At 45.4% G+C, this 26,666-nt stretch overlaps 1 protein-coding gene across 6 annotated transcripts in view; it reads left to right on the top strand.

The window, feature by feature from the left end:
• The first annotated feature begins 3,281 nt into the window (after window positions 1–3,281).
• LEF1 (lymphoid enhancer binding factor 1) overlaps window positions 3,282–26,666 on the top strand; it is a 115,063-nt gene continuing 91,678 nt past the window's right edge. For 2 of the 6 annotated variants that reach the window (XM_014784601.2, XM_087437750.1), the window contains exons 1-3: window positions 3,287–4,925; window positions 7,287–7,353; window positions 8,796–8,929. In XM_014784601.2, coding sequence (XP_014640087.1) covers window positions 4,713–4,925; window positions 7,287–7,353; window positions 8,796–8,929 — 414 coding nt within the window. In that variant the 5' untranslated portion in view covers window positions 3,287–4,712. Of the gene's footprint in view, window positions 4,926–7,286; window positions 7,354–8,795; window positions 8,930–26,666 lie in introns of all 6 variants that reach the window. The other 4 variants (XM_004426596.3, XM_087437751.1, XM_087437752.1 and 1 more) reach the window with 3 other exon arrangements.

Here is a 26,666-nt window from a genome sequence, read left to right on the forward strand (position 1 = left end):
AGCCCGGCGTCCGCAGGCGGCCGGATTTGGGAAAGGCATTTTCACGGTCCCACGAGTTCTGTTACCCGGCGGGTGGGGGTTGAGTTTGTTTGTCTTAGGAGGAGGCAAGAAGGGGCGGAAGAGCCCCTGGGACACAAACTGCCGTTTCCCTCGCCCCCTCTCCCTGTCCGCGAGGTCCGTTAAACCGAAGGCGCCCGCAGCTTTCGTCGCCTGGAGAGGCCGCGGTGGGAGTGGGAGAGGGGGTGCCGGCGCTCCGGCGCTGGAATCGCATTATTCGTTTTCTAGTCCTGCACGCTCGCTTCTCTCCTCGCGAGCATCCTCTTCCGTAGGCCCGCCACCGCCTTCCTCTGGGATCCCACCAAAGTTGTCGCTGGGAGGGAGTCCAGGCCACACAAAGGCGAAGACCCGGAGCCGGGCGGGGGTTAGGGCCGAGGGGGCGGGGAGGGCTCTCCAGGGCACCGCGCTTGTCTCTGCTCCCTGTAATTAAGGACTCACTGGAGTGTCTGTAGCTGACTCGACTTGGCAGCCAGATCGCCGGGGGAGGGGTCTCCGGTGTAGGTGGGGGTCACTGTCCCGGGTCCCCTGCCCGCGCCCGCGGGGGCTGGGCCCGGCTTACCCTGGGGGTGCGAGGCCCGTCTCCGCTCCCCCCCTCCTCTGTTCCGGCGCAGAAGGAAGTGTTGATATAAAACAAGTCACTGTTCGCTCCCAAACTCAACCCCAACCAACCAAAGCCACCAAGAGGGGAAAAACCAACAGCAATCCAGCCAGCCCCTAGCAATTGTTTCACGGTCGGAATTAAATCACATCAAAACGCCCCCTGAAACCCACATCCTGAAGGAGTGAACCTGCACCAGCAAACCTCCAGTCGTCCGCTCGAGTTCACACGAACAACCTGGCCCTCCAGCCGAGGGAAGGGGGCGGCGGCGGCCGCGCTTCTCCCGCGCCGCACCCACCACATCCCGGACGGTGCGCCCGGAGAGGTGGCCGCAGATGTGCAGAGCAGCCCCCACGCGAATCAGAAGAGACCTCCCGGCAGCAGAGATGCCTTCGCCTGGAACTACCCGAACCCGTGGGGAGGGAGGAACGTCTTCCTCCTGTGTGTCCTGTTTTTTCCCCCAGGAGAGACGACTTCACGTGGAAATGTCAACCTCCCTCCCAGACAAAGCTCTAAAAGACTTGGGTGAATGTTTTCTAGTAAAGCCCCTTTTAAGTGCAGCCCGTCAGAAGATTTGCAACAAGGCTAAGGACAAGCAGCCGACACCCCGCACGCCACGGGGGAGGGAAAACAGCCACGCACACAGGGCCAGGTGCTGGGTGATTTCGTTAGAAACCATGTTTCCAACGGAGAAGGTTGCCGCAAAATACCAAACGCAGCCACCTACCCTCGGCCCTTGTAGTGAACAGTTCCCACTAGTTATGGTTCCAAAAATTCCCATCTTCTCGAGCTCCTAATCTCCAGGACACCTGGAGCTGAGCTCCAAATGACTCAGGGAGTCCAGATAATTAACAGGAAGGAGAAAATGGGATTCGAATTAGTTGCAACACTTAAACAGGGGGGATGTAGGAGACGTCATTTAATCTCTCTTTGGCTTCCAGAAAATACCCTCTGGCCATTCTGTGTGCCCCCCTCCCCCTCCTCGACGGTTTGATGAAAAGGAACGTGTACTCGGGCTGCTTTGGTGAAACTGCATTTTCCAGTTCTTTTCCTATCCGTCAGATTGGCGCATTTGTGGGAGGACTTTTGACTTTGTTTTCCCATATTTCTTTTAGAACAGAGGGTATAAATGTCTGACATAGCTACATATTCACACCTCTTGGACATTATGCTCACACTGGTGCATAGCTTCAAGGGAAGTTGCATACGGCCACTAACCAAAAAATAAAATTGAGTTTCTTTCCAACCTTTTTAGCATTGACTTGCAGAAACGTTGTAGCAGAATATTCTTTTATGTTTTCCTTCTGTAAGGCATAGCATTGTCAGCTAAAGTGGATTTAATGTTTTACTTTTCCTGGCTCCCATCACCAGCCCCTTATTTTACCCCAATCCTCCAATACAATTTCCCTGTGACTACTGGCCATGCTCCATGTGACCATCTGAACCCTTTAAATGATATAGTTTTAAAAATTGCTTCCTAGTAAATTCCCATCTGTAGGAAGTAGTTATCAGTAGGTGAGGTTTTAAGTGCTCATTTAGAGCATTGTTAAGGTCTTTACTTATACAGTGTCCAGCAGCATGCAATTTCCCCCTTAGAAAAAGAGGGATCTTTACATGACTATTCCTATGTAATAGAGCTCCAGTCTGATTCTGTGGTGTTTTTCCTTATTTTCAATTTAAGAGAGATGGAGACACATTTCTTCCTGCCCCTTGTTTACTGTTCTGAGGTTTTACAGATGGCTACTGTATTGGGCATAATAATTTTGCCTGGATTTTTAACTGAGGGGGGTTCAGAGCCAAGGAACAAAATGTAATGTGTTTTCAAACTCCAGCTCCGCTCATACTGTAACTTTCACAAAGCATCTCCTTAAAAGCCTGTCCTTGTACAAAATGCATCAAAGAGACGGTGGAGGCTGGGGAATTTTTGAGGTTGGATTCGGATTTGCATCTTCAAGGGTCCCTTTGAGCGCGCAGTCCGAGGCGCCAGAGACTGCCCTGTCCTCCCTCCCTCTACTGGCTCCGCTCTCCTGGGTCCTTTTGCCTTGTCTTCTCCCTCCTTGGGTTGTTTCTTCATTCTCTACGAGGTGTCCACACATTGTGCCGTGTATCTCCGAAAATCCACGGGAGACCTAACTCTCTCTGTACATCCCACGGTGAGGATGGAATGAAAGAGATCTTGCTTAAAAAGCTATAATTAAGATCCAGTCTTCAGTTTTTTCTTCCTCGTCCTATTTTTCTCGGTAAGCCTGCAGATTTTATTTTTGCTAGCGTGTGTTCCCTTCTTCTTTGACATTATATTTAGGAAAGCCACAACTGTCTTTCCTGTCCTTCCTGCTTCCGTTCTTTCTTATTAGTTGAGCAATGTCTGTTATATTTTCCCCTTTTCCCTGTCCGGGATTCCCGCCTCATCCCCTCTGTCAGAGCATCTATCAATGTGGTGTCGATCACAGCTGCGGCGGCTTCTCTTTCATCTTCTTCCCCTGCCAGAGCGAGGGAGGGAAAGAGGGAGGCGGAAAGGAGGTGGGGGAGAGACTGGCGGGGTGGGGGGGAGAAGAGATACTTAGATGATGAAGTTAAACCATTCGGGCAGAGTTTCTTGTCAATTTCACGCGAGCAAAGCGTGCCTCTCGGTGGGTTACAAGAAGCGCCCGGTCCTTCCTTGCCTCGCCAAGTTGCCTGATCCTTTCGTCCAGGCGCGCGCGCGCGCGCGCGCGCGCACAGACACACACACACCCCAAAACTAGGACTCGTCCTACAGGCTCTGGGAAAAAAAAGACCTCGATCACCACCTCCTTCTCGCCATCCCCCTCCACCCCCCCACCCCAGCGGGCAGCCAAGGAGAGCTGGAGGCGGGGGAGGGGAGGGGAGGAGAAGCGACGCAAGTGGGTAGCTTTTCAGCGCCGGCGAGGCGCGGGAGGAGGAGAAGCGGTGGGGAGGCGCCGCAGCTCACCTGCGGGGCAGGGCGCGGAGGAGGGATCCGGGCTGCGCGCGCTCGGGCCAAGGAGCCGGGACGCGCTCGCAGCCCCGCACGCGGCCAAGCTCCGGGCGTCGCCTGGGCCGGGCGAACCCGAGGGGTGCAGCTCTTTGCTTTGACAGAGCGGCCCGGCGGAGGCGTGGAGAGCGGCGAGCGAGTGAGCCAGGCTGAGAAACTCGAGCCGGGAACAAAGGGGTCGGGCTGTGTGTGTGTGTGTGTGTGTGTGTGTGTCGGCTCCAGCTCCCGGCAGAAACATTTGGGCCCGAGGACCCTGCTGTGACTTCTCGAGACCCCGCCGTGCCCTCCACTGCCGACTCCCAGCGCTCGCCGGCACAAACTTTATTCTTGGCAAACTTCTTCTCTTTCTCTTCCCCTCCTCCTCCGCCCCCACCTTCTCCTCCTCCTCCTCCTCCTCCAGCAGATTAAATGCGCCTGGAGAGGGAAAACCGAAGCGAAAGGGAAGGAAATAAGAAGCTCTAAAACGGACATCTCCAACCGGGGTGGCTCTTTATTTTTTTTACCCTCCAGGAAGTGGACATTTCGTTATCCTCATATTCTCCTTGCACCTTCTCCGCTGGGGCAAACGGAGCCTTTTTGCCCAGCTCCTTTCTTTACTCGGAAAACAAACTCCCAAAGGGGAAGCTAGGGCGGCGCGGTTGGCTTAGAGACGCGCCGACGGACCCTCCTCCGCACTTCGGAGAGTCGTCCCACTTCTGAACCGGCGTCCTCGGCGCGCGGACCCCGGAGGCGCCGGGGGCGTGGGGCGGCCGCCCGGGCAGCCCAGCCGAGCGCGCGCCACGCCGCACCGCGCCGCGCAGACGCCCCGGAGGCGCCGGCGGCGGCGGCCTTCGCAGCCCCGTGCCCTTCGGCCTCGTGGGCGGGCGCCGGCGTCGGGCTCGGTGGAGCGGGAAGGCGCGGGCGCCGCCGCAGCTGCTCCGGCTGCGGCCCCGCGCTCGCCGGCCCCGCTTCCGCACGCGTCCTTGCAATTCTCTTCTTCCTCCCCCCGCTTTCGTTGACCCCCCTCTCTTTCCTGCTGTCGCCTCGGTGCTCCCCCAGCGGAGCGGAGATTACAGAGCGGTCGCGATGCCCCAACTCTCCGGGGCCGGCGGCGGCGGCGGGGGGGACCCGGAACTCTGCGCCACGGACGAGATGATCCCCTTCAAGGACGAGGGCGATCCCCAGAAAGAGAAGATCTTCGCCGAGATCAGTCACCCCGAAGAGGAAGGCGACTTAGCTGACATCAAGTCCTCCTTGGTGAACGAGTCCGAAATCATCCCGGCCAGCAACGGACACGAGGTGAGCGGGCCGCCGCCCCGGCTCCGAGAGGCGTGGCGGGTCCCGGGGCGCGGGAGGGGAGGGAGGGAGGGCGCCGGCGGTCCGGCCGAGGGGCCCATGGGCGCCCCGGTGGCAGGGGGCGGGGTGGCTGGGCCGCTGGTCAGCGCTTTTCCTGTGTGCGCGTGTGGCGCGTGTGTCGGGGGGGCGGGGGGCGCAGGGACACTTATCCCGAGTGGGTCCGTTCGGGTTGGGTGGCTGGACCGTTGGTTTGCGGGCAGGAGAAGCTGCCCTTAACCCTGAACGCCTCGCCTTCGGCCTCGTTCGGTGGGCTGAGCGGGTGCGAGGACGTGTGAGCGGCCCTGAAAGTTCTTCGGTAGACGGAAGACGGCGCGCCCGCTGCCTCCGGGTGGGTGTCTGCACGAGTGCGTTAACCCGCCGGAGGCTCAGGCGAGACGAGCGGAGCCGTAGGGGCGGGGAGGGGAAGGGAGGGGAGGGCAGGGAGGCGGGCGAGGGCCTGGACCCGCGGGCCGTCCCAACCGCCGCCGAGCGGGGCCGGAGCCGCCGACCGGGGGGCGGCGCGGGCGGGTCCCTGGCCCCGAGGTCCCACGCGCCGGCCGAGCCTCCCCGGGGGCCTCGCAGGGCCGCTCGCCACGCCGGTTTTCTCCAGCCCGCGTCACTTAAAAGAAAGAAAAAAGAAAGCGCTTATGTTCGGGGTTAGTTTGGGCCCGGATCAGACCTTCAATCTATGCAGAAAAAGGCGAGTCAGAGTGGAGATGCGGCGGAAGCCAGGGCACCCACTCCGGAGGGTGGAGGGCGCCTTATCAGATCTCCCGGCCGGCGGCGAGCGCGCCGTAACCGGAGCTGGTAAATAGAGACACGTGGGCGCCGGCGAGCGGGAGCGCGAGCCCGGCGCGGGGACGGCGAGTTCAGGCCGCGCGGAGCTAGCGGGGCGGGGGCGGGAGGACCCTGACACCCGACACCCCACCGGCCACCCTCGTCTTCTACTGGGAAACTCTGTGGAGGAAATCCGGTAGAAAGGTCCTGACACTCAAATGGTTTCACCAACGCTTTTTCCCTCCAGAGGCACTTGGAGGGTATACCCTTTTTCCTTAAATGGCATCTTTCTGCCCCCAAAAAGAAAGCGTGTGGTTTTGGGGGCGGGGACATTTTGGGTTTTAAACACACGTTTAAGAACACCTCAGAGTTACCTTCTTAATCCCAATGGCAGGGGTAAGTACGCGTTTTGGAGAGCTGGGGGCCTGGTTCTAGAAGAACATAGGGGTGTTCGTTATCCCCTGAATCTTTCGTTCCCACGTGCCAATTTGACGGGAACCTCGGGAGGGGGGCTAGGGTGCACCCAACCTCATTAAAAACGTTTGTGACTGTGGGGGGGGGGCGGGCGGAGGGGGGAAGTCACTGCGAGGACGCGTGTCCAGGGAACCCAATAACATCCAGAACAGGGGCCAAACTCGTGTTTGTAGAGCAACCTCTGTTTCTTTCTACTCATTTTGCTTGTCCTCCTTTATTCCGTAAATTTGCCACCGCTTCACGTTTTCTACACGTTTCTGCTCTGGGGAGGAGGGCACTGGGTTTGCAGCCCAGAACCCAGGGTTCTGTTCATCCTTGCCGCGGTGCTAAGTGGGCATGGGGCAGACCCAAGATGGGGAAGGCATAATACCACTGATTTGCACGTGGTTGAGTCTGGGTGGATGGTGGTTACCAGAACTGATATTAGCTGGGCTACCTTTTAGATGTCTGTAACCTGACTCTCAAATTTTCCTCCCTTTAACCACAGAACAGTTCACTTTTCTCTTGTAAGCTTGCACTCAGCCAGCCACTGTAGGTTATAAAGAGTGGCTCTCCTGCTGGGGACTGGCTTGGGACAATAGCCTTAAGACCCCCATCTGTGAGTGGTTGGCTTGTTTTTATTTAAAATGTCATTTTCAGTTGCAAAATGACATTTCAGCCTGCTTTTAATCAGCTCTGATTGAAGTGAACAGTGGTTGAAGAAGCTATCAAAATGATCAGCCCCATCAACTCAAACTCCTATAATCTTGGGCCTCCCAGCAGCCTTGATGCGTTTTAGCAAACAGCAGTCGGATAGTATGTGGATCTTTCCCAAATTTACTACATTGTTATTGTTTTTGTTATTATTTACACTTTCTAGTCCTGGATAGATAGTAAGCACTCAAAAATACACGTTAAAAAGAAAAAGATTTCCCAGTACTTAGCCCTGCCTACCCCTCTTAGAGTAATTAAGCAGGTAGATTGAGTTGCACCCAGTCCTCCACCTGTGAGTGACCAGGGGACACACCTGTCATTGTTGTCACAAACTCTAAGGTGATGTTTCTCTCTTTTGGGGGTGGGGAATCGTGCTGTTAGGTGGCCAGACAAGCACAGACCTCTCAGGAGTCCTACCACGACAAGGCCAGAGAGCACCCTGCTGACGGTAAGACACTAATTCTTCTCCCAGCTTTATCATTTAACGTGTGCAATTTGTGAATATAGTTGTGTTTTGCTATATTTATTCGAATCCACAAAACCGGGATCAGATGTGATAAGACTGTGCCCACTATTTCAACAAAATGGGAAAGAAAACCCAGGAAACATACTGCTTGTCTCTAATGTATATTTACATGATTTAAAAACTGTCTTTGAATGAGTTAGGGGACTTTGGATGTCAGTTGGCTTGCAGAGTTTTTGTGGATGAGGTTATGTCTAAAATGAGTTTTCCTCTTTTCCTCATTTTACCTAAAGTTCTAATTGGCTTAGATCTTTGGTATTTTTTCCTGCTTTGTTGTCAAGAGTGACAGTCTGTACCAATTTATTTTCCAACAAGAATAGTTTCAAGTGGATTTTCGTTTGTAAAATTGCTATTTCTTGTTACAGTGAGAAGGCGGCAGGCAGTGAATGCAGAGACTAAGTATGGCTCAGGAAAGCAGAGTCTAACTTGTAAAAATATAAAACCTTACTCTTAAAATTAGCAACTATGTGTAGGGAACTTGATAGACTTTCTTCTCATACCTGATTCTTGCTCAAAAGTTTAAAAATTGTATATATTTTTTAGATTTAAGGAGAACCCCCTGTGACTTTAAAAGAATCAAGTAATCTGTCTGGTTTCCTTGTCTGACAGTCTGCATTTCTGTTCTCCTTTAATTACTTACAATTGACCTGACCAAATGAAGTGTTCGTACATAGGGTATGTCAGCCAGGAGAAGAAGGGAAGAGGACCATAATATCAGGCTTCTTTCTGAGCTACAAAGTAGTTACACAGATTAAAGAGAAGAACTGTATATACTGAACACACACAGATTTCTTTGGTAGAATGATGTAAATGTAGCACATAAAATTAAGTCTCCTAGAGTTAATCCTTCATCAATTTGAGGAGTTGCCCATATGCTCTCCCTTAGTAAAATTTAGGAATTTTCTAGAACTCCAGGAGCACGGGTAGAATTTTTGAGTTTGCCTGTAAGGTGGAGCTTAACTTCAATTGTATAAATACATATGTGTGTGTAGCTGAATGGGCTGATATATTTCTATTACAGCTTGAGGTTTGTATCTGTTCTTCGGTGTCTGTATTTCTTTGTCCAGTTTGTTAGTATTAGAGCAAATTAAGTTAGATGGATACACTTAGTTTTGTAAAAACACTAGTCAGTAGTGGAAGTAAATTGAACCACATGTTTTTACAACATCTGGTTCACTGCTAAGCCATTTAAGAGAATAAATACTGTCAATCTAAAATAGAGCATGATAATCCAGTTACAATATTTTGTAAACAAGTCTTTTATGTACCGTCTGACTTGTCGTAGAACTATTAGGTTTTCAGAGGAAAAATGCAGTGATGTAACAAGGCAGTCAGTGCATCCTTGATTGTTCCTTGCATCCTCTCAGGGAAGCATCCAGATGGAGGCCTCTACAACAAGGGACCCTCCTACTCGAGCTATTCCGGCTACATAATGATGCCCAACATGAACAGTGACCCGTACATGTCAAACGGATCTCTGTCTCCACCCATCCCGAGAACAGTGAGTAACATGCTGCTGTTGCAGAGTATCTTCAGAAGTGCAGATTAATTTGTATTTTGGCAAAATGTTTGTTTTTTAAAACACATTGGAAGTGCTTTCATTATATATGACAGTCATTGCTAAATCAGACCTGCTCTGAGGAAGGCTGCCTTGAGAGAGTGCTGCCTGGGATGTCTTGCACTTGGAATTTTAGCTTTTGGCTTATTGGTTAAGATTAATAAATAACAGATCACGAGTGATCATGAAAGCAAATGAAGTTAAATAGATTCATGATTTTATGAGTATTGTGCTTTCTATGCTGATGAGAGGAAAAAAACGATTTAATCTTTCTGTTAATTAAGTGCTGTATGGCTTATATTGCCTGTTAGCTATCTAGAATCAGCACTGCTTCGGCTCACTTGGAGCCAAACATTCGGAATGTTACTTCAGCTTTTAGAACAGTGTCTCGTTTTATTATATTAGCTAATGTTTCTTTAAAATCAGCTTGGGGTTGGGGGGACAGGGAGATGAGCTATTTTTACTTTATTGTCAATTGCTGAGAAAGTGTCACTCAAAGATAACCCTAATGAAAATTGTTCCTTTTAATCTCATGATTCAGTTAACCTTCAAGTTCTAAAAATGCAGTGGCATTATAACTGCATTATGCAAATGTAACACTACGAAGAATTTCAGATACGTTACTTGATGATATTTCTCTTTGTTGCGAAGTGGAAACCTCATTTATGCAGTAGGAAAAGAGCTACAGGGTGACTTGTGTAGTGTGTGGACACGAAATGTGCTGGTGATGAGTTCTCCCGGGAGAACCGTCCCTCCAGCAATGGTGACGGACTTTTACTAATCCGTCAATATATTTACCTTCTTACCAACCTCATTCTCCTTCTACCACCCAACCCCCAAGAAAGACATGTGTGTTTGGGTCTTGGGTTTAGGGTTTCAGGCTAACTGGCCCTCCGGGGAGTCAAATCCAGGATCATAAAATGGAACCTGTGGACTTTGCCTTATTAGCCCAGTGCTTCCACCAAGTGAAAAAAAATCAGTCACAGACACCTGGGGAGAGTACTGTCCTTAATACCTCAGTGAACAGAATCAGGGAGCAGGAGGATTCACCCGAGTAGCAGAGAGGAATGGCTCACACTCAGTCCTCAACACACGAGAGTGTTCATGGTCATCTTGGTGATCTGGAGACTTCGACTGTTGAAATGACAGGTGTGTGAAATACAGCCGCTTTATGTGGGTGCTGTGATTTAGAAGTTATTGGAATTTTTTTCCCATAGATTTCAAAAGGATATTTGACCTTTCAAGTGGGGAATAAGATTTTTCTAATTTTCATATAGCAGCTAAAACGGTGATCTTGGAGATCTTGGGATGGGTGTTATAGGAAATAGCGATTTCACATTTTATTTTAAAGGCTTTTCAAATATTTATGATAGAGATGTCTGTGTGGTACATATGAATCTTCTACCTAAAAAATGAATGAATTAATAAAAGCAAATATAATTTGTTAGAGACCACCCCAAATAAATGCCTCTGAGTTTTTAAAATTTGCAGGAGACTTATTTGTGGAACTAAATATGCAAACATATCAGGTATTTCTTTTAAAGTTGGGCTTTTTTGTTTTGTTGATTTTGTTTGGAGGGGGAGGAGAATATGTTTTAGATAGAAATAATTAAAGATTTTTATTGAAAGGCTTTTCAGAACAACAAATAATCTTTCTGACGAATCCGATTTAGTCTATGACTTGGCAACAATAGAAATAGCCACTAAAACAATCTTAGACTTTCTGGCTGTGCACGCAGTTAATGCTTAATAAGTATCTGTAGAATTTATGCCTTAGTTCAGCTACTTCTCCTCTCAAAATAATAATTTTTCAAAGTCAATATAATAAAAATCTTTTGGTATTTATAGGTTATCCCTAAGAATACTGAAAATTAAGCTTCTCTTTCTCTTTAAACCAGCATTTTCTGCCTTAGGCCTCTCCTCCTCAGTGTACTAATCGTTTTGAAATTTTAATAGAATGGAAAGTATTTATTGTTAGTATATGTATTACAGTTTTGAGGTCAGTGAATTGCACAGCCATTCATTGTTTAGGGAAGGTTTGTGGCCAGAATACATGTTGGTGGGTGGAGAGTGGGGGAGAGGGGTGTGGTCGGGAAGCAGTTACCCTGTTATCTGCTGCTTTGCTTTATTCTGTGACATTTTAGGAGATATTTATTTTAAGCACGTTTTCTTGTGATATTCTGCAGTTTGCACAAATCCAGAAGCTTTTCTGTTTTAACCTCAAGGCTACGTCCAATTTCTTTTTTAGGGTCCAAATGAAGTGAGTTGCAATCTTTGGTTTTTCTACATAACAGCTGTTTTTAATGTGTCTGAGATCCAAAACACTTGAACCGGAAGGTGGCCTCTCCTCTTCACCCCTAACCACACTCTACCTTCTTGCTCCTCAGCTCTGCCCTTAGCAGGCCTGAGCGCTGCTGTGACTGACGCCCACTGTGATGGTCTGCAGCTAGGGTGTCAGGAACAGGGCCACCGTTTGTGTTTGGGCTCAGGGTGGGAGCAGCCCCATGGCATCCGTGTTCCTTGAATTTGCATTACAAACAACTGCTTGTTTGCTGCATCTGCTGCCGGCAGGTGTGAGGACTAGAAAAACATCTGGGGGTGGGGGAGGGCCCTGACTGCCCCTTCCCCACACCCAGTCTTCCGCTTGTATGTAGCTGCAGGTAATTCGGAGAATACCAGCTCTGGCCAGTTGTCGCGCACGGAAATGAACAATTCTATGTGCTTTTCCTCTTTTAGACAAACACTGACACACGTATGTTCCACAGCTTTTTCCTATGACCTAAACACAGTGTGACCAACTCAGGAGAACCACCTTCACCAATCCAGCGTTTTTCCTTCTGAAGGGAAATTTTAATTGGCTATTTACATCCTTCCAGAACTGGAATTCTTAGAGGTGTGTCTACACCAGAAATCTTGAATGGATGTCTCACAGAATTCTAAATAAGAATCCTTAGTTCAGAGAAACTGGGCCTAACGGGAAAGCACCCACAATCCTAACACATTTGGTCAATGCAGTTCTGAGCGCACAGTGAACCGTGGCGGCAGTCGGTCATCCACCGAGAGTAAACAGAGGAGGCACAAGCTTCTTAAATATTTCAGAGCAGGGACCCTGGAGAGTTTATTAGAAGCATACTCCCGAGGCTGTTTTTCCTGACTCTTATTTATGAAAATCCCCTGCAGGCCAGTGGTCAAGTATTAAAAGAAAAGGGAGAGTTGGTACCTCCTCGCTGGGTCCTGGCCTGGAGGGCCGGCATGCCTTGTGCACAGGAGCTTGCCCGCCTCTCACATAGTGCAAGTTCCCATTAGCCTCATGCACCGTGGTTATTCATCTTAGGTGTCAAACTTCCATTTGTCCCGCACGCAACCCAAACGTTTAACACCTCTGCAGAGAGACATCTCATTTCTCTTCAGATGCTGCGGAGGGAACGCAGCCGCTCGGTGCAGGAGCACAGTGCAGGAGGCTACAGCAGAGGCCGGCCGCAGCGGGTCATGCCCGCCACACACCTGGGCCCGGGGCGCTGCGGGCGTCATGGTCCTGTTTCTTTGTGATCTTTCTGAGGATTGATTTTAGGTGGGAAAGGAAGACGTTTGTGTTCGAGTTTCATCCTTCTTTCCTTATTTTTAATAGATATTGCTATTAAAGTGTTTCAGGGGTTCATTTTTCACTATTTTGAGCAGCTCAGTTCTGTTGCATGGTTTTTACCTTAAGGGAATCAACATTTTGATTTCTGCTGAACAGAACTATACCTATTATAACTTTGTCTTAAACCCTCCCCACAATGTTGGTATTTGCTTACCAACAGCTAAAATTTGATTTTTGTCCTTGCTCATGTGTGGAATTGAGGAACTAAGGTGGACTCGTCAGTCAGCTTCTCAGTGCCGTCGTACGTCACATTGCTGCCTAGCTTTGAAAATAATCACAGAAATAATAATTAACTCAAGGGTAGAGAGAGACTATGGCCTATATTTTGAGCAAGATTTTTAAGGTGGACTATCTTTTCTCTCTACTGCAAGGAGCTACTTAATTTGACTTATTGATAAATATTTTTAATCTTGTGATCTAAGTTATATACTCTTTGAAGCTAAGTATATTGACTTTTCCTCTTTACCTCAAGCGCAAGAGAAGTTAAGTTTTAGAAAGTGTATTCCATCTCCAATTTGAACGTGGATGTCAGGAGGGTGTGTGGAAAGACTCCTCAGAGCCCCAAACACTTGTTTGATTCATTCATTCTTTCTTTTTTGTTTTTTTTGTGAGGAAGATCAGCCCTGAGCTAACATCTGCCAATCCTCCTCTTTTTGCTGAGGAAGACTGGCCCTGGGTTAACATCCATGCCCATCTTCCTCTACTTTATATGGGACGCCGCCACAGCATGGCTTGACAAGCAGTGCATCACTGCGCGCCCGGGATCCAAACCTATGAACCCCGGGCTGCCGCAGCGGAGCGCGTGCACTTAATCGCTTGCGCCACCAGGCTGGCGCCTGATTCATTCTTAATGGTACTGCTGCAGAGTCGGGCAAGGATCACAGTCAGGATGTTGGGAGCTGCTGCCGTCCCCTGCAGATACGGTAGATGCTCGTGACCCAGAGGTTTGCTTCCTCTGGTGTCCCAGGGAGCACACTGCCCGTAACTCTTCAGGAGTTTGTGCTGTACTTGCGTGACCCGCAGGGGCAGGAGGATGATCCTTGCTCAGATGTGTTTTTTTGAAGTGACCCTAGAAATTTCTTGTTCATTCATAAAGACATGAGAAAAACCCAGTTTCACTAAAACCAGACCGCTGAGCCAACCTGCAGAAAATCTTGACCTTTGAAGTCCCCCACCCCCGACCACCCGTTGCAGGCTCTGGACTTGTTCTCATCAGCCTCATTGTTTTAAGTCAGTCTCTCCTGTGGTCAGAGACCCACATGTGACTTATTAGCACAGATACAGGGCCTCACAAATGGATCCATCTGGACTTGAGCTCGTAGCCTCACAAATTCTCTTTCATAATATCAACTGAGAAAATTTTGCAGCTTTTGACATTTTTTTTAAAAATACTAATCTTGTTAGTTCCTTAGGCAGAACCATTTTTGGTTTATGCGACTGAAATTTTGTTAAGCAATCGGATCATTCCATTCCTCTCTGACTCCTTTTGTTCCTCATTTATGTATTATAGACGTGATGGGAATTTTATAAAACTGGTTTCCTTTTGATTTCGAGATAGACTTGGAATTTAAAGAGAAAACGTGCCAGCACTGTCTGTGGGCCAGCAGGAAATCAGATATGTTTTATTCCCAGGTGGAAGTAGAGCTCAGTGTTATGTAGATGCTGCTGTTGTGGGACTGAAGGTTTCTTAAGAAGAGGATATTCATTTAAAACTTGTATCTTTAGAGTTATAACTTAAGTGATTATGCGAAGCTGAACCAGTCTGTAGAAAGCCAACACTGATAAGCTAATCAGGAGACTTAGTCCTGCGCTGTACTGTCCCAACAGGTCCTTACTCAATTTGAAAGGCAGCTATTGGACTTCATTTAAATAATTTAAAAAATATATTTTAGGTTGACAATCGCTTTTTAAATATTAATTGTGACCTTATCAAGTCACAGTGTAGGAACTGTAGACTCTGCTATAAGCCCTCAAGTCATTTTAGGCATACAAATGGTCCAATCTCTAAGATTTGGAGGCACAAAGCCAGAAAATGACGTGGAGACCAACAGCAAAGACTTGGTGGGTGGGGACTGAAATGCACTGAAGAGGGCAGTGGAGAGTTGAGCAGGGGATGGACGAGAAGCAGGGATTGCTAATCCCAGAGATTCTGATAATCCAGCCAATCTAGCCAGCACTATTTGCAGACTATTATCAGAGCCTATTTAGGGGATTATAAAGTCTCTGTAAAACAGTACATTTGCACACAGTACCCTCTCTAGCTAACTCTCTAAACATGCTGAAATTATCCACTTGCTACATGTAGATCACTTACAGAGCTCTCTGAGGAATGGTGCTCATTTGCCTTCCATCTGTATGGGGGCCCTTGCAAGGACATTACTGAGCAAACGAGTCTTGGTCACCTGTCCCCTTTCCCCCATCTGAAGGAGAAATATGACTGGCAGAGATGTTGCATCACGAAGGGTCTAGAAATGTGTTTTATTTTTGCAGCTAACTAGGGGCAAGGAGATGCTTTAAAATTTTTTTGATCATTGGCCATTGTTTCTAGCTATGCCCGTAAATAATCCTGTATGGAACTTGATGACAGTTTTGCGGAATCAAGTTTTGATCTTCATCATGGTAATTTATTGTCGACGTTATGTTTACTTCCTGAAAGGGCCTATTCCTGCTCTGCTCAATGCAGAGCAAGATTCAATGAGGGCTGGATGGAGGGAAGGCTCTGTGATGGAAAGAGCAGGGGCTCTAATGTAGCTTCTAACGTAGCTGTATTAATAAAATAAAAATTTTCTTTTATTATTGTCATCAGCTTCTGAATGAAACAGCTACCAAGACAAAATTTTAAAAGCTGATACATTAAGATATTTTTATAAATCTTTTTATTTTTTCTTATCCTGAAAAATTTTGCAATAAAACCTATCAACTACTGATGATAGTTGATCATCTGATCTACTGATGAATTATGAGATAGTTACATTCAACCTAGCACAGAATAGACCTTTCAGTAGATTTGCTGAACTAATAAAGAATGTACTAGAAATTTTTCATGCATGGTTTTTAGATATTTCCAAATGATCTCTCTTTATCAAACCAAATGCTATGTGAAAAGCAAAATCTGGAATCGTGTGCTAAATAATTCTTAGTCTTTTATTTCTCTGATTTGTTGCATCATTAAAAAAAAAAAAGCATTAGACCAATGTCTGTAATGAGGAAGTTGAATCCTCTCCTTACAGAATGTTAAGTTTCCAGGTAACAGCTGAAAACAGCCAGGGAGCTTGCTGCCAGCGTAAAAAAGAATGAGCCTGGACCCTTGTGTGAGGACCGATCATAAGAAGCACTTTTCTCTTACTTAGATCCTAGAAACCTAACTGAAGATAAGGAGATGATAGAAATGCTTTTTTCAGTAGGGTGCTTGAGATGGAAATGTAATAGTAGTAAAAAGAAAACCGTCTTCAATTATGTTTTAGTGTCATGTGGTTAATGCTTTTCAATTCCTTTTTATTCTTTCCCAGATAGAAAGGACATTTTTCTTCAGTAACGCTTGAGGTATTTTCAGATCTGAAGACATTCTGTATGCTCTTTCTGAATACCTGTGGCAGCATCAGTGCCGACTTTTCCAGGCCAGGGTGTGTTGTAATTGGATTCTATCCTCCTGCAGTGTGGAGAACACAATTTCTGAGTCTTGACTGGGTGGAGGTAGGCAGTCCCCTTTGAAGACTGAGCCTGTGAGGAGGGAGGTACTGGGAAGGATGTCAAAAGGCCTGGGGTCTAGTCCCAAGTCCGTCGCCCTTCCTCAGGAACCTGAGAAGGTCTTTAACCCCCATCAGCCTTTCCTCCCTCACTTACAATGTGGCGTGTTAACATCTGGCTTGCCTGCCTGACACGGTTGATGTGAAAGGCAGATGGCACAAAGCCTGCGAAGGCACGTGGTTTTCCAGCGAAGGGAGCAAAGCGCGAGTCTCAGATGGTGTCAACCAGCGCTGGTGGGAATTGGTCCCCACCTGGTGGGAATTTCTGCTGCCACAAGAGGTGCTTGGCTGTAAGCCAGGAAGCTCCGGAGAAAGGGAAGAGGTTGGTTTGTAACATGCCGCCATGCCGACCTGCAATTTGGACTCTGCGTGAAGGCCTAACGTTAACCTTTAGAAAATATTTGCATAAATAACAGTTTGAGGAATTGTCATTTTGTCCTTCACAGAGGTGTTTTTTTTCTCTTGGGCTCCTTTTTCTCCCCTAATTGCTACGAGAGCACCTGATTTTCCTCTTTAGCACCTTAGTCCTCTACTTAGGGAATGAGATGTGTGAGGGAACAGATTTCTAAATTTCAGATTTCTTAAAAATCTTATATTCATCTAATATTTGATATGAAATTGCCAGATAACTCCTTGGATGAGGGTAAGAATATTTTTTTGGTGAGGAGACTTTTTTTTCCCTTAATCTGTTAAGAGCTGGGTGTCATCTCCCCACTGCAAACCTTATATACCAGGAGATCTAAGAGCTGTGTGAATTTAGAGGACAACAGGCGAGTTACTTCTTTTCCCTTCAAATTTTCTTCTGACTTAAATCTTTCTAGCTTTCCTGGCACCTAAAAGGATCAGGTCCAAGGGGACATGTCGGCTGGGCAGCAAGGAGAAATCAGTGTTTTTCTAGCTTTGTGGAAAATTGCAGCTTCCATCCTTTCAAGACTTTTCTTTTTCTCTCAGTAAAACCCAGTGAATGTTAAATATATTTCAGCGTGGAGTCAACTTTCTTGGTACAGAAGTCTCCAGTTGTGAACACTGTGTATCATACCTCATCATAATGATGATCATGTGTCATTTGGTGCACTGCTTCGGATGACCAGGATCAAGGAAGAGGTGCTGTCATCTTATGTCAGTTGTTAGACTTGGTTTTTGACTCCAACACAGAGATTTTTTCAAGTCTAAAACAAAACTAAAAGTACCGAAGCAAAAAATGTTTGCTGTTTACTACAGTTGGGCTAACCAGTTAGCTAGCTGGCAGGGTTAGGAAAAGAATCAAGCCTCCCAAACACTGCTTGAATTGGCTTTTGCTCATTTTTATGTATCTATTAAGAGTTTAAAATTAAAACGCAAGATTTTTTTTTTGAAAGAGAAAACACTTAACTTTTTTTTAAACTACTTGTGTGCCAGATGCTGTGCTAGGCAATTTACACGGTTATCTTATTTAATTTACTCCTAACTGGAAACTGTGGGTGGGTGTTATCATCTCCATGTTAGAGACAAGGGGCCCGTCCTCGGGGACAGCAGTACCCTGCCTCAATTTAATAAGTTGTAGAATCAGTGCCCTTCCTTAGGTTCGAAGGACTTGTTTATTTTCACTAAAAAATAACCATGTTTGTTTTTCAGAATATAAAACATCTTAAATGAATCATGATATTGATTAAAATGTAAAGCAGAAAAGCAATTATTATTTTGATAGTTTTACTGGAAATTTCAGTAATGCTCAACTACTTTTTATGAAAATAAAAATAAATAATACTTTCATTAAAAAAGCAATACATGTTTGCTAGAAAAATTAGAAAACTCAGATGAGCTAACGTAATAACAAATATTAAATTCCCAGGATCCCGCTGTCAGAGATGATCACTCTTAAAACTTGCCCTGCGCCTTACAGACCTCTTCTTGTGCACATGTAGAAATACACATAAACATACTGAAATATATGTTATACAGTCATGGCAATGGGAATATAACATATCATTTTGTAACTTGCTTTTTTCCCCCACCAATATACAATGGATATCTTTTTTCTCTTCTGTAACATTATTTTAAATGATTGCCTAATTTATTTAACCGGTCCTTTGTTGGTAGACATTCAGATGATGTCACCTTCTTTCTCTATCTTAAACAACATTGTGATTAAATGCATATTTTCTAACTAAATCTTTGCACAAATTCTATTTTTTTGGAATAAATTGCTGGAGGTAGATTTGCAGAGTCAAAGGCAATGTACCTTTTTAAGTTGGGCTTCACCCAGCATTGCAGTTTAACCTTAAAAAAACACATCTATTTAAAGTGAATATTTAAAAGTATGTACTTGATTACATTCAGGTTTGGCTGTGGTTGGTGTTTTGAGGCTGATAATTTTCATGCCTTCTTCCAGTCCAGAATCAGTCTGGGGATAGTCAAGAAGTTGGACAGATGGAGAGCAAAACATCAGCTTAGTTACTTAAGGCTGGATTGGAGAATGTGGCTTGAACCATGACACGAATGTGGACTTCCTTTGACTACCCCAAATGGAACACCCCGCTAGGCCACAGGCCTCCCCAGCTGAGGCAGGAGGCTTACCCCTGTAGAACTGGAGACGAGAGCAAATCCATGCCTGAGCAAGCTGGCCTCAAAAGGAAGGACAGAGTCAGTCTGTCCTTGCTCAGTATCTTCTCTAGATCACCAGAGGTAAGGTGCTTTCCCTTGTGAAAAGTGAATGAAGGAGGGGGAGAGAAAAAGGCTACAGCTCCTGCCAAGAGAGCAGAGGTTCCTACTTTCTTGGCCCAGCTAGGGAGGAGGGGAGGAGAGCGTGGTTATCTCCTCAGTCATCATCTTTGATCAGATCCATCTGACTGCAGGCCAAGGATATACGTACGATGGGAGATGCAGCAGTTCGCTGCTGTTGGAGTCAGCAGATCTAGATCCTAGTGCTCTGCTATTGACTGGCTGTGTGTTCTTCAGCCAGTTACCTACTCTCTCTGAACCTTGGTTTCTTCACCTACAACATAGATTACCACCTCTTCTACCTGTGAAAGTACATAGTACTCTGTTAGTAGTGGTGTTTCTGTAAGGGGCGGGGACCAACTGTGTCCAAATTACTGGTGTTCTTGTTAAAAAGGCAGATACGTGGGCCCCTCTACAAATGTAGGCGGCTCATGCGTATGCACTTTCAACAAGCTACTTAGTGAGTCTTACCTAAAATATGGTTTGGAAAAACCTGACCCAGTAGATGCCAAGTTGTAACGGAGGTTCAGATGACCTAAGTGACTTGCACCAGATCCCACGCCTAGAAGCAGTGGAGCTGGGACTCAAACTCCAGTGTTCCTGCCCTACAGCTCGCTTTCTCTCCACTCAAGCCTGGCCAGCCCTCATTGAGAACTCCGACACTGTTCAATTCTGGTCACCCAGGGCCCTCCTCCCCTGACTACAGAATGAAACCCATATTCTTTAGCATTGTCTTCAAAGCTTTCCACAATCTGGAGCCATCCACCTTTCAAGCCTTACCTCCTCACCGCCCTGCCCTGCAGCTTAACGATTCAGCTACATTTCCAGAGCTGCACCCTAAACCCTTTCCCAAACCCTATCTTCAGGTTCTTGTAGTTTGGTCTCCTTGACACGTCCTGCTCCCTGTTCCCTGCCAGCACAGGCTTGTTCCAGGCTGTACGGCACCTCCTCCGTGGAGCTCCTCCAGATTCCATCACCAGATGAGACCGAGTGCTCTCTCCTGTGGGCTCCCACCTGACCTTCACAACTCTGTGACCATGTCGCATAATAGGCAGTGTCTCTGTGTCTGTATTTCTCACTAGTTGTTAGTTCCTTTAGGATAGGAAGTGTGTCTATTCATCTCTGTTGCCCAGAACTTGCTACACTCCCTGACATAGAGCAGGTTACTCCCCAGATGTTTGTGGAATAAACAGCAGAAATTTTACAACTTTACTAATATAGGGCAATAACACCAGATATCAATCTGCATTTAAATAAAGACTCTTAAAAAAATATAAACTCATACAGAATCACAAAGCTGAAATTGAGCTTAGAAATTATCCGAGCAATAAATATAGAGTCCATGGAGTGACACTAGCTGTTAGTTCTGAGTACTTACTCAGTACATGTCAGGCACTGTTCTAAGACTTTCTGTGTATTGGCTCACAATGACCTGATGATGTCCGCAACATCCCTATTTTACAGATGAGAAAAGTGAAGCATAAAGAGGGTTGAGTAACAGGCATAGGGGCCTAGAAAGGGTTAAGACCAAGAAATGAGAGGTTAGGTAAAGCAGGTAGTTTGCTTGGATCACACAGCTGGTGAGTAGTGGTACTATGCCGGCCCAGGCCTGACCCCCACTGCAGGGTGCCCTCTGCATCTTCATTCTCATTGCTGGTACTGGCACACACAAACAGAATATGTTAGATGATTGGTGGACCAGTGAATTTCAGCAGGATGTAGATGATTCTTCACTTAGAGGGGTTTTGTGAGAATAAAATGAGAGAATATATGAAATTATAAGTGTCTTGAACATCATTTTTGGTGGTAATAGCTATTAATTGCTGATAGAGGACATGGAGCCCAAGGGCAGCCAGTTGGATGCAGGTGGAGGGCAAGGTAGAAAAGACGGTGCAAGTTCTAGCCTGATGAGGAGGGGACTCTATTAATGGAAGTAATGAATTTAGAAAGAGGAGCATATTTGAGGACAGACATGCATGAGTTTGGTTTAGGGATTATTCTATATTTTCTCTTTTATGCTAAGAAAAAAAATTAACCAATATCTAGAACCAGACATTTTACATTATGGACATCTTTTTGGTCTATAATTTATTTAAGTCAGCAGCACCTCACAAAACCACTTCTCTTACCCGTGAAGCTGCCTGGACCTTGGCCAGAAGCCTCTGTGTGATTATGAGAAATAGAACTGCGTGTTGCCCGGAGGTGAGGAGAGGGATGGTATTAATCATATACTAGCATGTAATATTTGATGAATGCACTCGAATGCATTTTTCTTATTAAATACTCACTATAACACTATGAAGTGAATACTACTAATCTTCTCATGTTTCCAATAAAGAAACTGAGGCACAGAGAGGTTATTGATTGCTCTAGTCCCAAACTTCAGTAAGTGGTAGAACTTGGATTCAAAGCCAGGAGTCCCTGATTCAGGAGCTGTGACCCAATTCATGAACTAGTTCCTTCCTCAAAGGGGTGTTGAGAAGAATCGTTAGTCAATGTTGATAAACTGCTTTGAGAATTAAAAGCGTCTGTTATACTTGTGTTTTATTAAACAATGTAAATGGTTCAGCTTCAGTGGTGGCTTAAATCACAGGTTCTAAGAATACTTGGAAATTGTCCTGGTTCATTCAACACATAACCATGTCATTGCTCAATGTGTTCTTGAAAATTCCCAGAAAATATTTGTTCCTTGGGTGTATCAGGCATATTTTGATAAATGTCTAATTTTTATGGGAATCCCTATTGCTCACTTCTCGCAGCCCAGTGTCTCCAAGTCTTAAGGCCTGGATAGACTAACCAGACAGCTGTGTGGCCAGAGGTTTTGTGGTTCTCGGAATCTCTTTGGTAAATGATGTTGCCTCCTTATTCCATAGGAACTGAGCATTTACAGGCAAAAATCTGCTGCCAAAGAGTGTTCTTTACACTATAAACAATTAAAATGTGGTGTGTCCTTCGTTTTTAGGAGCTGTTAGTGGTGATTTTTGTGGTGTCATGATGTTAGGTTAAGTAAGAGAAATTGGTTTAGAATTAACTGGAATTGTGATCATTCCAGAGAAGTTGCAACAGTCGGTTTCCTTTAAAAAGTGAAGAAACTTTTCTTGTTAAGGAGATACTTATTAGGAGCAATCTTCTGTCTCTCAAAGGAAATGTCTTTTTTTTTTTTCCTTAAACTAATTAAACTAATATGTTAAAAGAAAAAGTCAGGGGGCTGGCCCAGTGGCTTAGTGGTTAAGTTTGCGTGCTCTGCTTCGGTGGCCTGGGGTTTGTGGGTTTAGATCTCGGGCGCAGACCTACACTGCTCATCAAGCTGTGCTGTGGTGGCATCCCACATACAAAATAGAGGAATACTGGCACGGATGTTAGCTCAGGGCCAATCTTCCTCACCAAAAAAAAAAAAAAAAAGAAGTCAGGAAAACTCATTAAAGAACAGAAGAAAATAAATAAAAAGTACCTGTATGTCTATCATTCAGATATAATGGTTTCATTTATATATATATATTTTCTTCAGATGTTCTTTCTACATCTATACCTATAATTCAAGGTATAGATGAATTACCTATAAATGGGCTCCTAAGGTTATTATTTTATTGTAATTTTTTTTTCATTAAAAACATACAGTGTGCTCATGTTTCCATGTGAATAAATATAGGTCTGCGTCATCAGTTGTAATGGCTGGATACCATCCAGTTATAAGAATATTTCAGTTTATTGATTTTATCCTCAGTTATGGGTTGTTAAAGTTTTTTGTTGTTGCTTATTTTAAACAATTTTAAAATGAAACTCTGTTAAAAATACATATTTGTCTATAATCTATTTTTATAGGTTATGTAGAAATCTATTTAAATAGCTTATAGATAAATATGTATTTTTACATATTTATGTTTATATGTTTTATGTATTTGTGTTTATGTGAAATATGTATTTTTACATATTTATGTTTATATGTTTTATGTATTTGTGTTTATGTGAATTGTTTATTCATGTCTTTCTTGATTTATGAGAGCTTTTAATATATAAAGCATATTAACCATTTGATCAAGTACTCTTGAAATAATAATGATTCAAGACTATTTTGCACCAAAATTATGATTATTTTTCTGTTTCTTTACGACACAGTTGAGTTCTACCTGCTGGTTACTGTGTAAACAACTAGCTACTTAGTACAAGAAAGTGCTTTCCGGCATTAGCTTGGCCCATTTCTTATACTTTATTTCAGGAGAGAAGATGCTAATCAAGCTCTTTTGATCCTGGTGGGATGGTGCAGTAACCAGAGGGACGTTTATTCCATTTCACTAATGGGAAGAAGATCTCTGTTGTTGCAATGGTCTCTGAACTGACCCTCGAGTGTCAGGGTAAACGAGTGTCCTAGTAGAAAGCAGACAGACACCAGAGAACGTTTATTTCAGGAATGACTTACCATTCATGCCATAAATAGTCATTGAAGGGACTTATTTTGAAAGTCGTGTGCTGAGCCCATGTGGACGTATGACAAGGACGACAGGGTCCCCCCGCTCCAGGAGCCTGGGAGACCCTGTGCAAGCAGCCGCAGCTAACACAGCATTCTCGGGGGCTGTGTCACTGTTGCTCATCCAGGGGCCCTGTGCGCAGAGCCGAGCCAGCGCCCCCGGAGTGGTGCAGCCAGTGACAGCTGTGGTTTGTACATGTGTTGTTCTTCCTGCTTTCGGGTCACCATGGCCCATTCCAAGTACGGCAGAGAGTCATTTGGTTTACTTGTTTAAAAATGGTGGGATAGATAGCTCTGTTTGGGTTGGGCCAGGAAAGTTGCCTAATAAATACTTTCTTAATTAAGAGGTTATGCATAGTAAGTAGCCTAAGACTATTAGAGAAGAACTCAGAACCATTTATAGAGCATTTTATTTATTTATTTTTAAAATAAAGTGAGTTAACACATCCATCATAAAGCATTGTAAATGAACAAATTTATGAACATTGCTGCCAAGTGAATGACAGTCGGTAAGAATGAAGGCTAGGGGGTAGACCCCCCTCGTCTGGTGGTGTTGGTGCTGTGTCCCTGTCTCATTAGCACCACCACCAAAACCTTTCTTGTGAGACATTTGCTCAGTGTACCCTTTAACCACATTTTAAGTAGTTACTGTCAGACCTGATGACAGTTGGAATTAGGCAAACAGCATCTCCTGATGGTGGACCAGTTTGCACTTATTCACATCGTGCAGTGGCTGAGGACACCGGCCTGGGCCCTGAATGTCTGAGCCCTGTCCAGGAGCAGCCCCTGCCAGCTGTCCAACTGGGAAATTCCTCGAACCTTTCTGTTCCCCTCCCTTTACTCACAAACAGTTTGAAAATTTTCCTGATAGTTGGAAACACAGCAGGACTGCTTGGAAAATGATGTTACTTAGTTACCACATCTAGGGAATATTTGGTCAGAATCCATGGCAGGGAATCATACCTGCTGGGAAGAGGGTGTCGAGAGAGATCTGGGAATCGCAGGCCTAAGGAGGCTTGCTTTCATGGCCTCTATACCCTTTATCGAATAAGTCCAAGCTAAAACCCAAGTTAAATAATGCAAGATCATATTGACTGGATTTTATGAGAGGTTCTTCTATATCTAATTGGGGAATTTAGAGATTAGATTTTTCAAGAAGAGATGTTTCCTCCTCAGATGGCTGGCTGTCACTTAGGAAAGAGCAGAAGCCTCTGTGGAGTGGCAAGAGAACTGTGACATTTAACCTACAAGTGAGGAACAGCTCATAATTCAGGGACATCTGAGATGTTTATTGTTATTTTAATAGTTTTTGAGGGAATTCAATAATTTGTATGCAATGTGAAGTTTGAAAATACTTGGCTACCTGAGGAAAATCAAATTTTAAAAGGTTTTTTATTTTTTTGAAAGTTCTGTTGCTGCTAAATTCATGGTGGGGAAAAAATACATGGAATCAGGCCAGTCATTAACTAGTTCGGCATCCTTGAACAAGTCCCTAACTTCTTGTCTGGGAGCGATCGTAACACAGTGTTGCTGCCTGGACTCAGGGAGGCACAGACTCTGTTACAAGCCCCTCGGCTCCCTGGTATCAGACCTTTGAGCCGCATCAGAGAGGGAGACCTATTTGCATTTCTCTTGAGTTGATCAGTACTGAAAGCATCAGATTTGACCTCAGTGCTTTGGCAAAGGAGGGTTTTCTGCTCTAGGAGTAAAGCAAGGTCTGATGGTTTAAGAAAGAGAATTGGCCCCTTTTTGCGGGGCTCTGGGGTGCATCTCGTTGTACATTAGGAACTTTCTGGGGTCCCCAGGAGTGCAGACTCATCATCTAACTTGGGTGATCCCATTGGTCGAATTGCTCGCCACTCAAGGTCTGCCTCTAGGGAAGCACCCAGACTGGCTCCTGTGTCCCCCCTCTTCTCGCACCCCCGTGTCTTCCAAGAATCCCTTGCCCACAGTTGTCATCCAGATGCTTCGTTTTCATGAGTAAACATTTTGTTGTCTTAGTCACAGGGTAGCTCCGGTGACGAGGATTAAGCCACACAGAAGTTTTACTCAGGGAGGTCCTGTCCAGGAGGTTTCTCCCCCAGGGCTTTTTTTTTATTTTAATTTGGGGGAGGAGGGATTTATTTACTTATTCATTCAGCAAACATTTATTCAATGGTTGGTTATTTTTTAAAAAGCTTGATTGAGATGTAATTCACATACCTTACAGTTCAGCCATTTGAAGGGTACGGTTTAATGGTTTGAGTGCATTCACAGATGTGTGCGGCTGTCACCACAGCCAATTTTAGAACGTTGTCATCACCTCAGGAAGGAACCCATACCCTTTAGCTATCATCCCCTTCTCTCCCCATTTCATCACCCCCCACCCCAGCTCTAAGCAACCACTAATCTATTTCTTGCCTCAATAGAGGTCCCTGTGTGGGACATTTTATAAGAAGAGAATCGTAGTATGTGGTCTTTGTGACTGGCTTCTTTCACTTAGCACGCTGTCTTCCAGGTCCGTCCATGTTGTGGCATCATCACTGCTTCATTCCTTTTTCCCTCTGGCTTTTCGTGTCTGTATCTCCCCTCCCAAAGGTTCAGTCTTCTCCCTGATGCATAGATGAGCATCAGTACGGGGAGAAAGGGGTCAGTTTAGTCTATTCTGGGAGGAAAAGAAGTCAAAGTCAGTTGACACTTCAGGTATATAAACCAGTGGTGAAAAGTTTTTTGATTGCAGGTCCCCATCAGTTAAAAAGTTTGACCATTGTGTAATTATTTATGAATTACATAATAATCTAATAACTCAGATTACAGTATATACTTGGTGCAATGTTTATGGTCATAGATGGAAGCTAAAAATTATTTCAAATAAAATAGATAATTCCTAATTATTTTGGTCAGCATCTTGTCAGACCTCATTATAGATTTTAGCTCTAATGCAAGCTCTCGAAGAGTTGATATTGGAAGCAGATGCCTGTTGGCTTGGCCATTTTCTTGATTTTTGCTTGTGCTTGCTCATTAGCATTATCTTCAGTCCACTTGGCATTCTTGCCCATCTGACATACAGAGCAAATGGGGGCCCCAGTGACCATCCGTATATTAAATGTTTTTGTAAAGCTTAAAATTTTCATATTAAAATGTATA

The sequence above is a fragment of the Ceratotherium simum genome, chromosome 12 (assembly GCF_057802395.1).
Source record: "Ceratotherium simum simum isolate JZ-2026a chromosome 12, ASM5780239v1, whole genome shotgun sequence".
Classification (NCBI taxonomy): domain Eukaryota; kingdom Metazoa; phylum Chordata; class Mammalia; order Perissodactyla; family Rhinocerotidae; genus Ceratotherium; species Ceratotherium simum.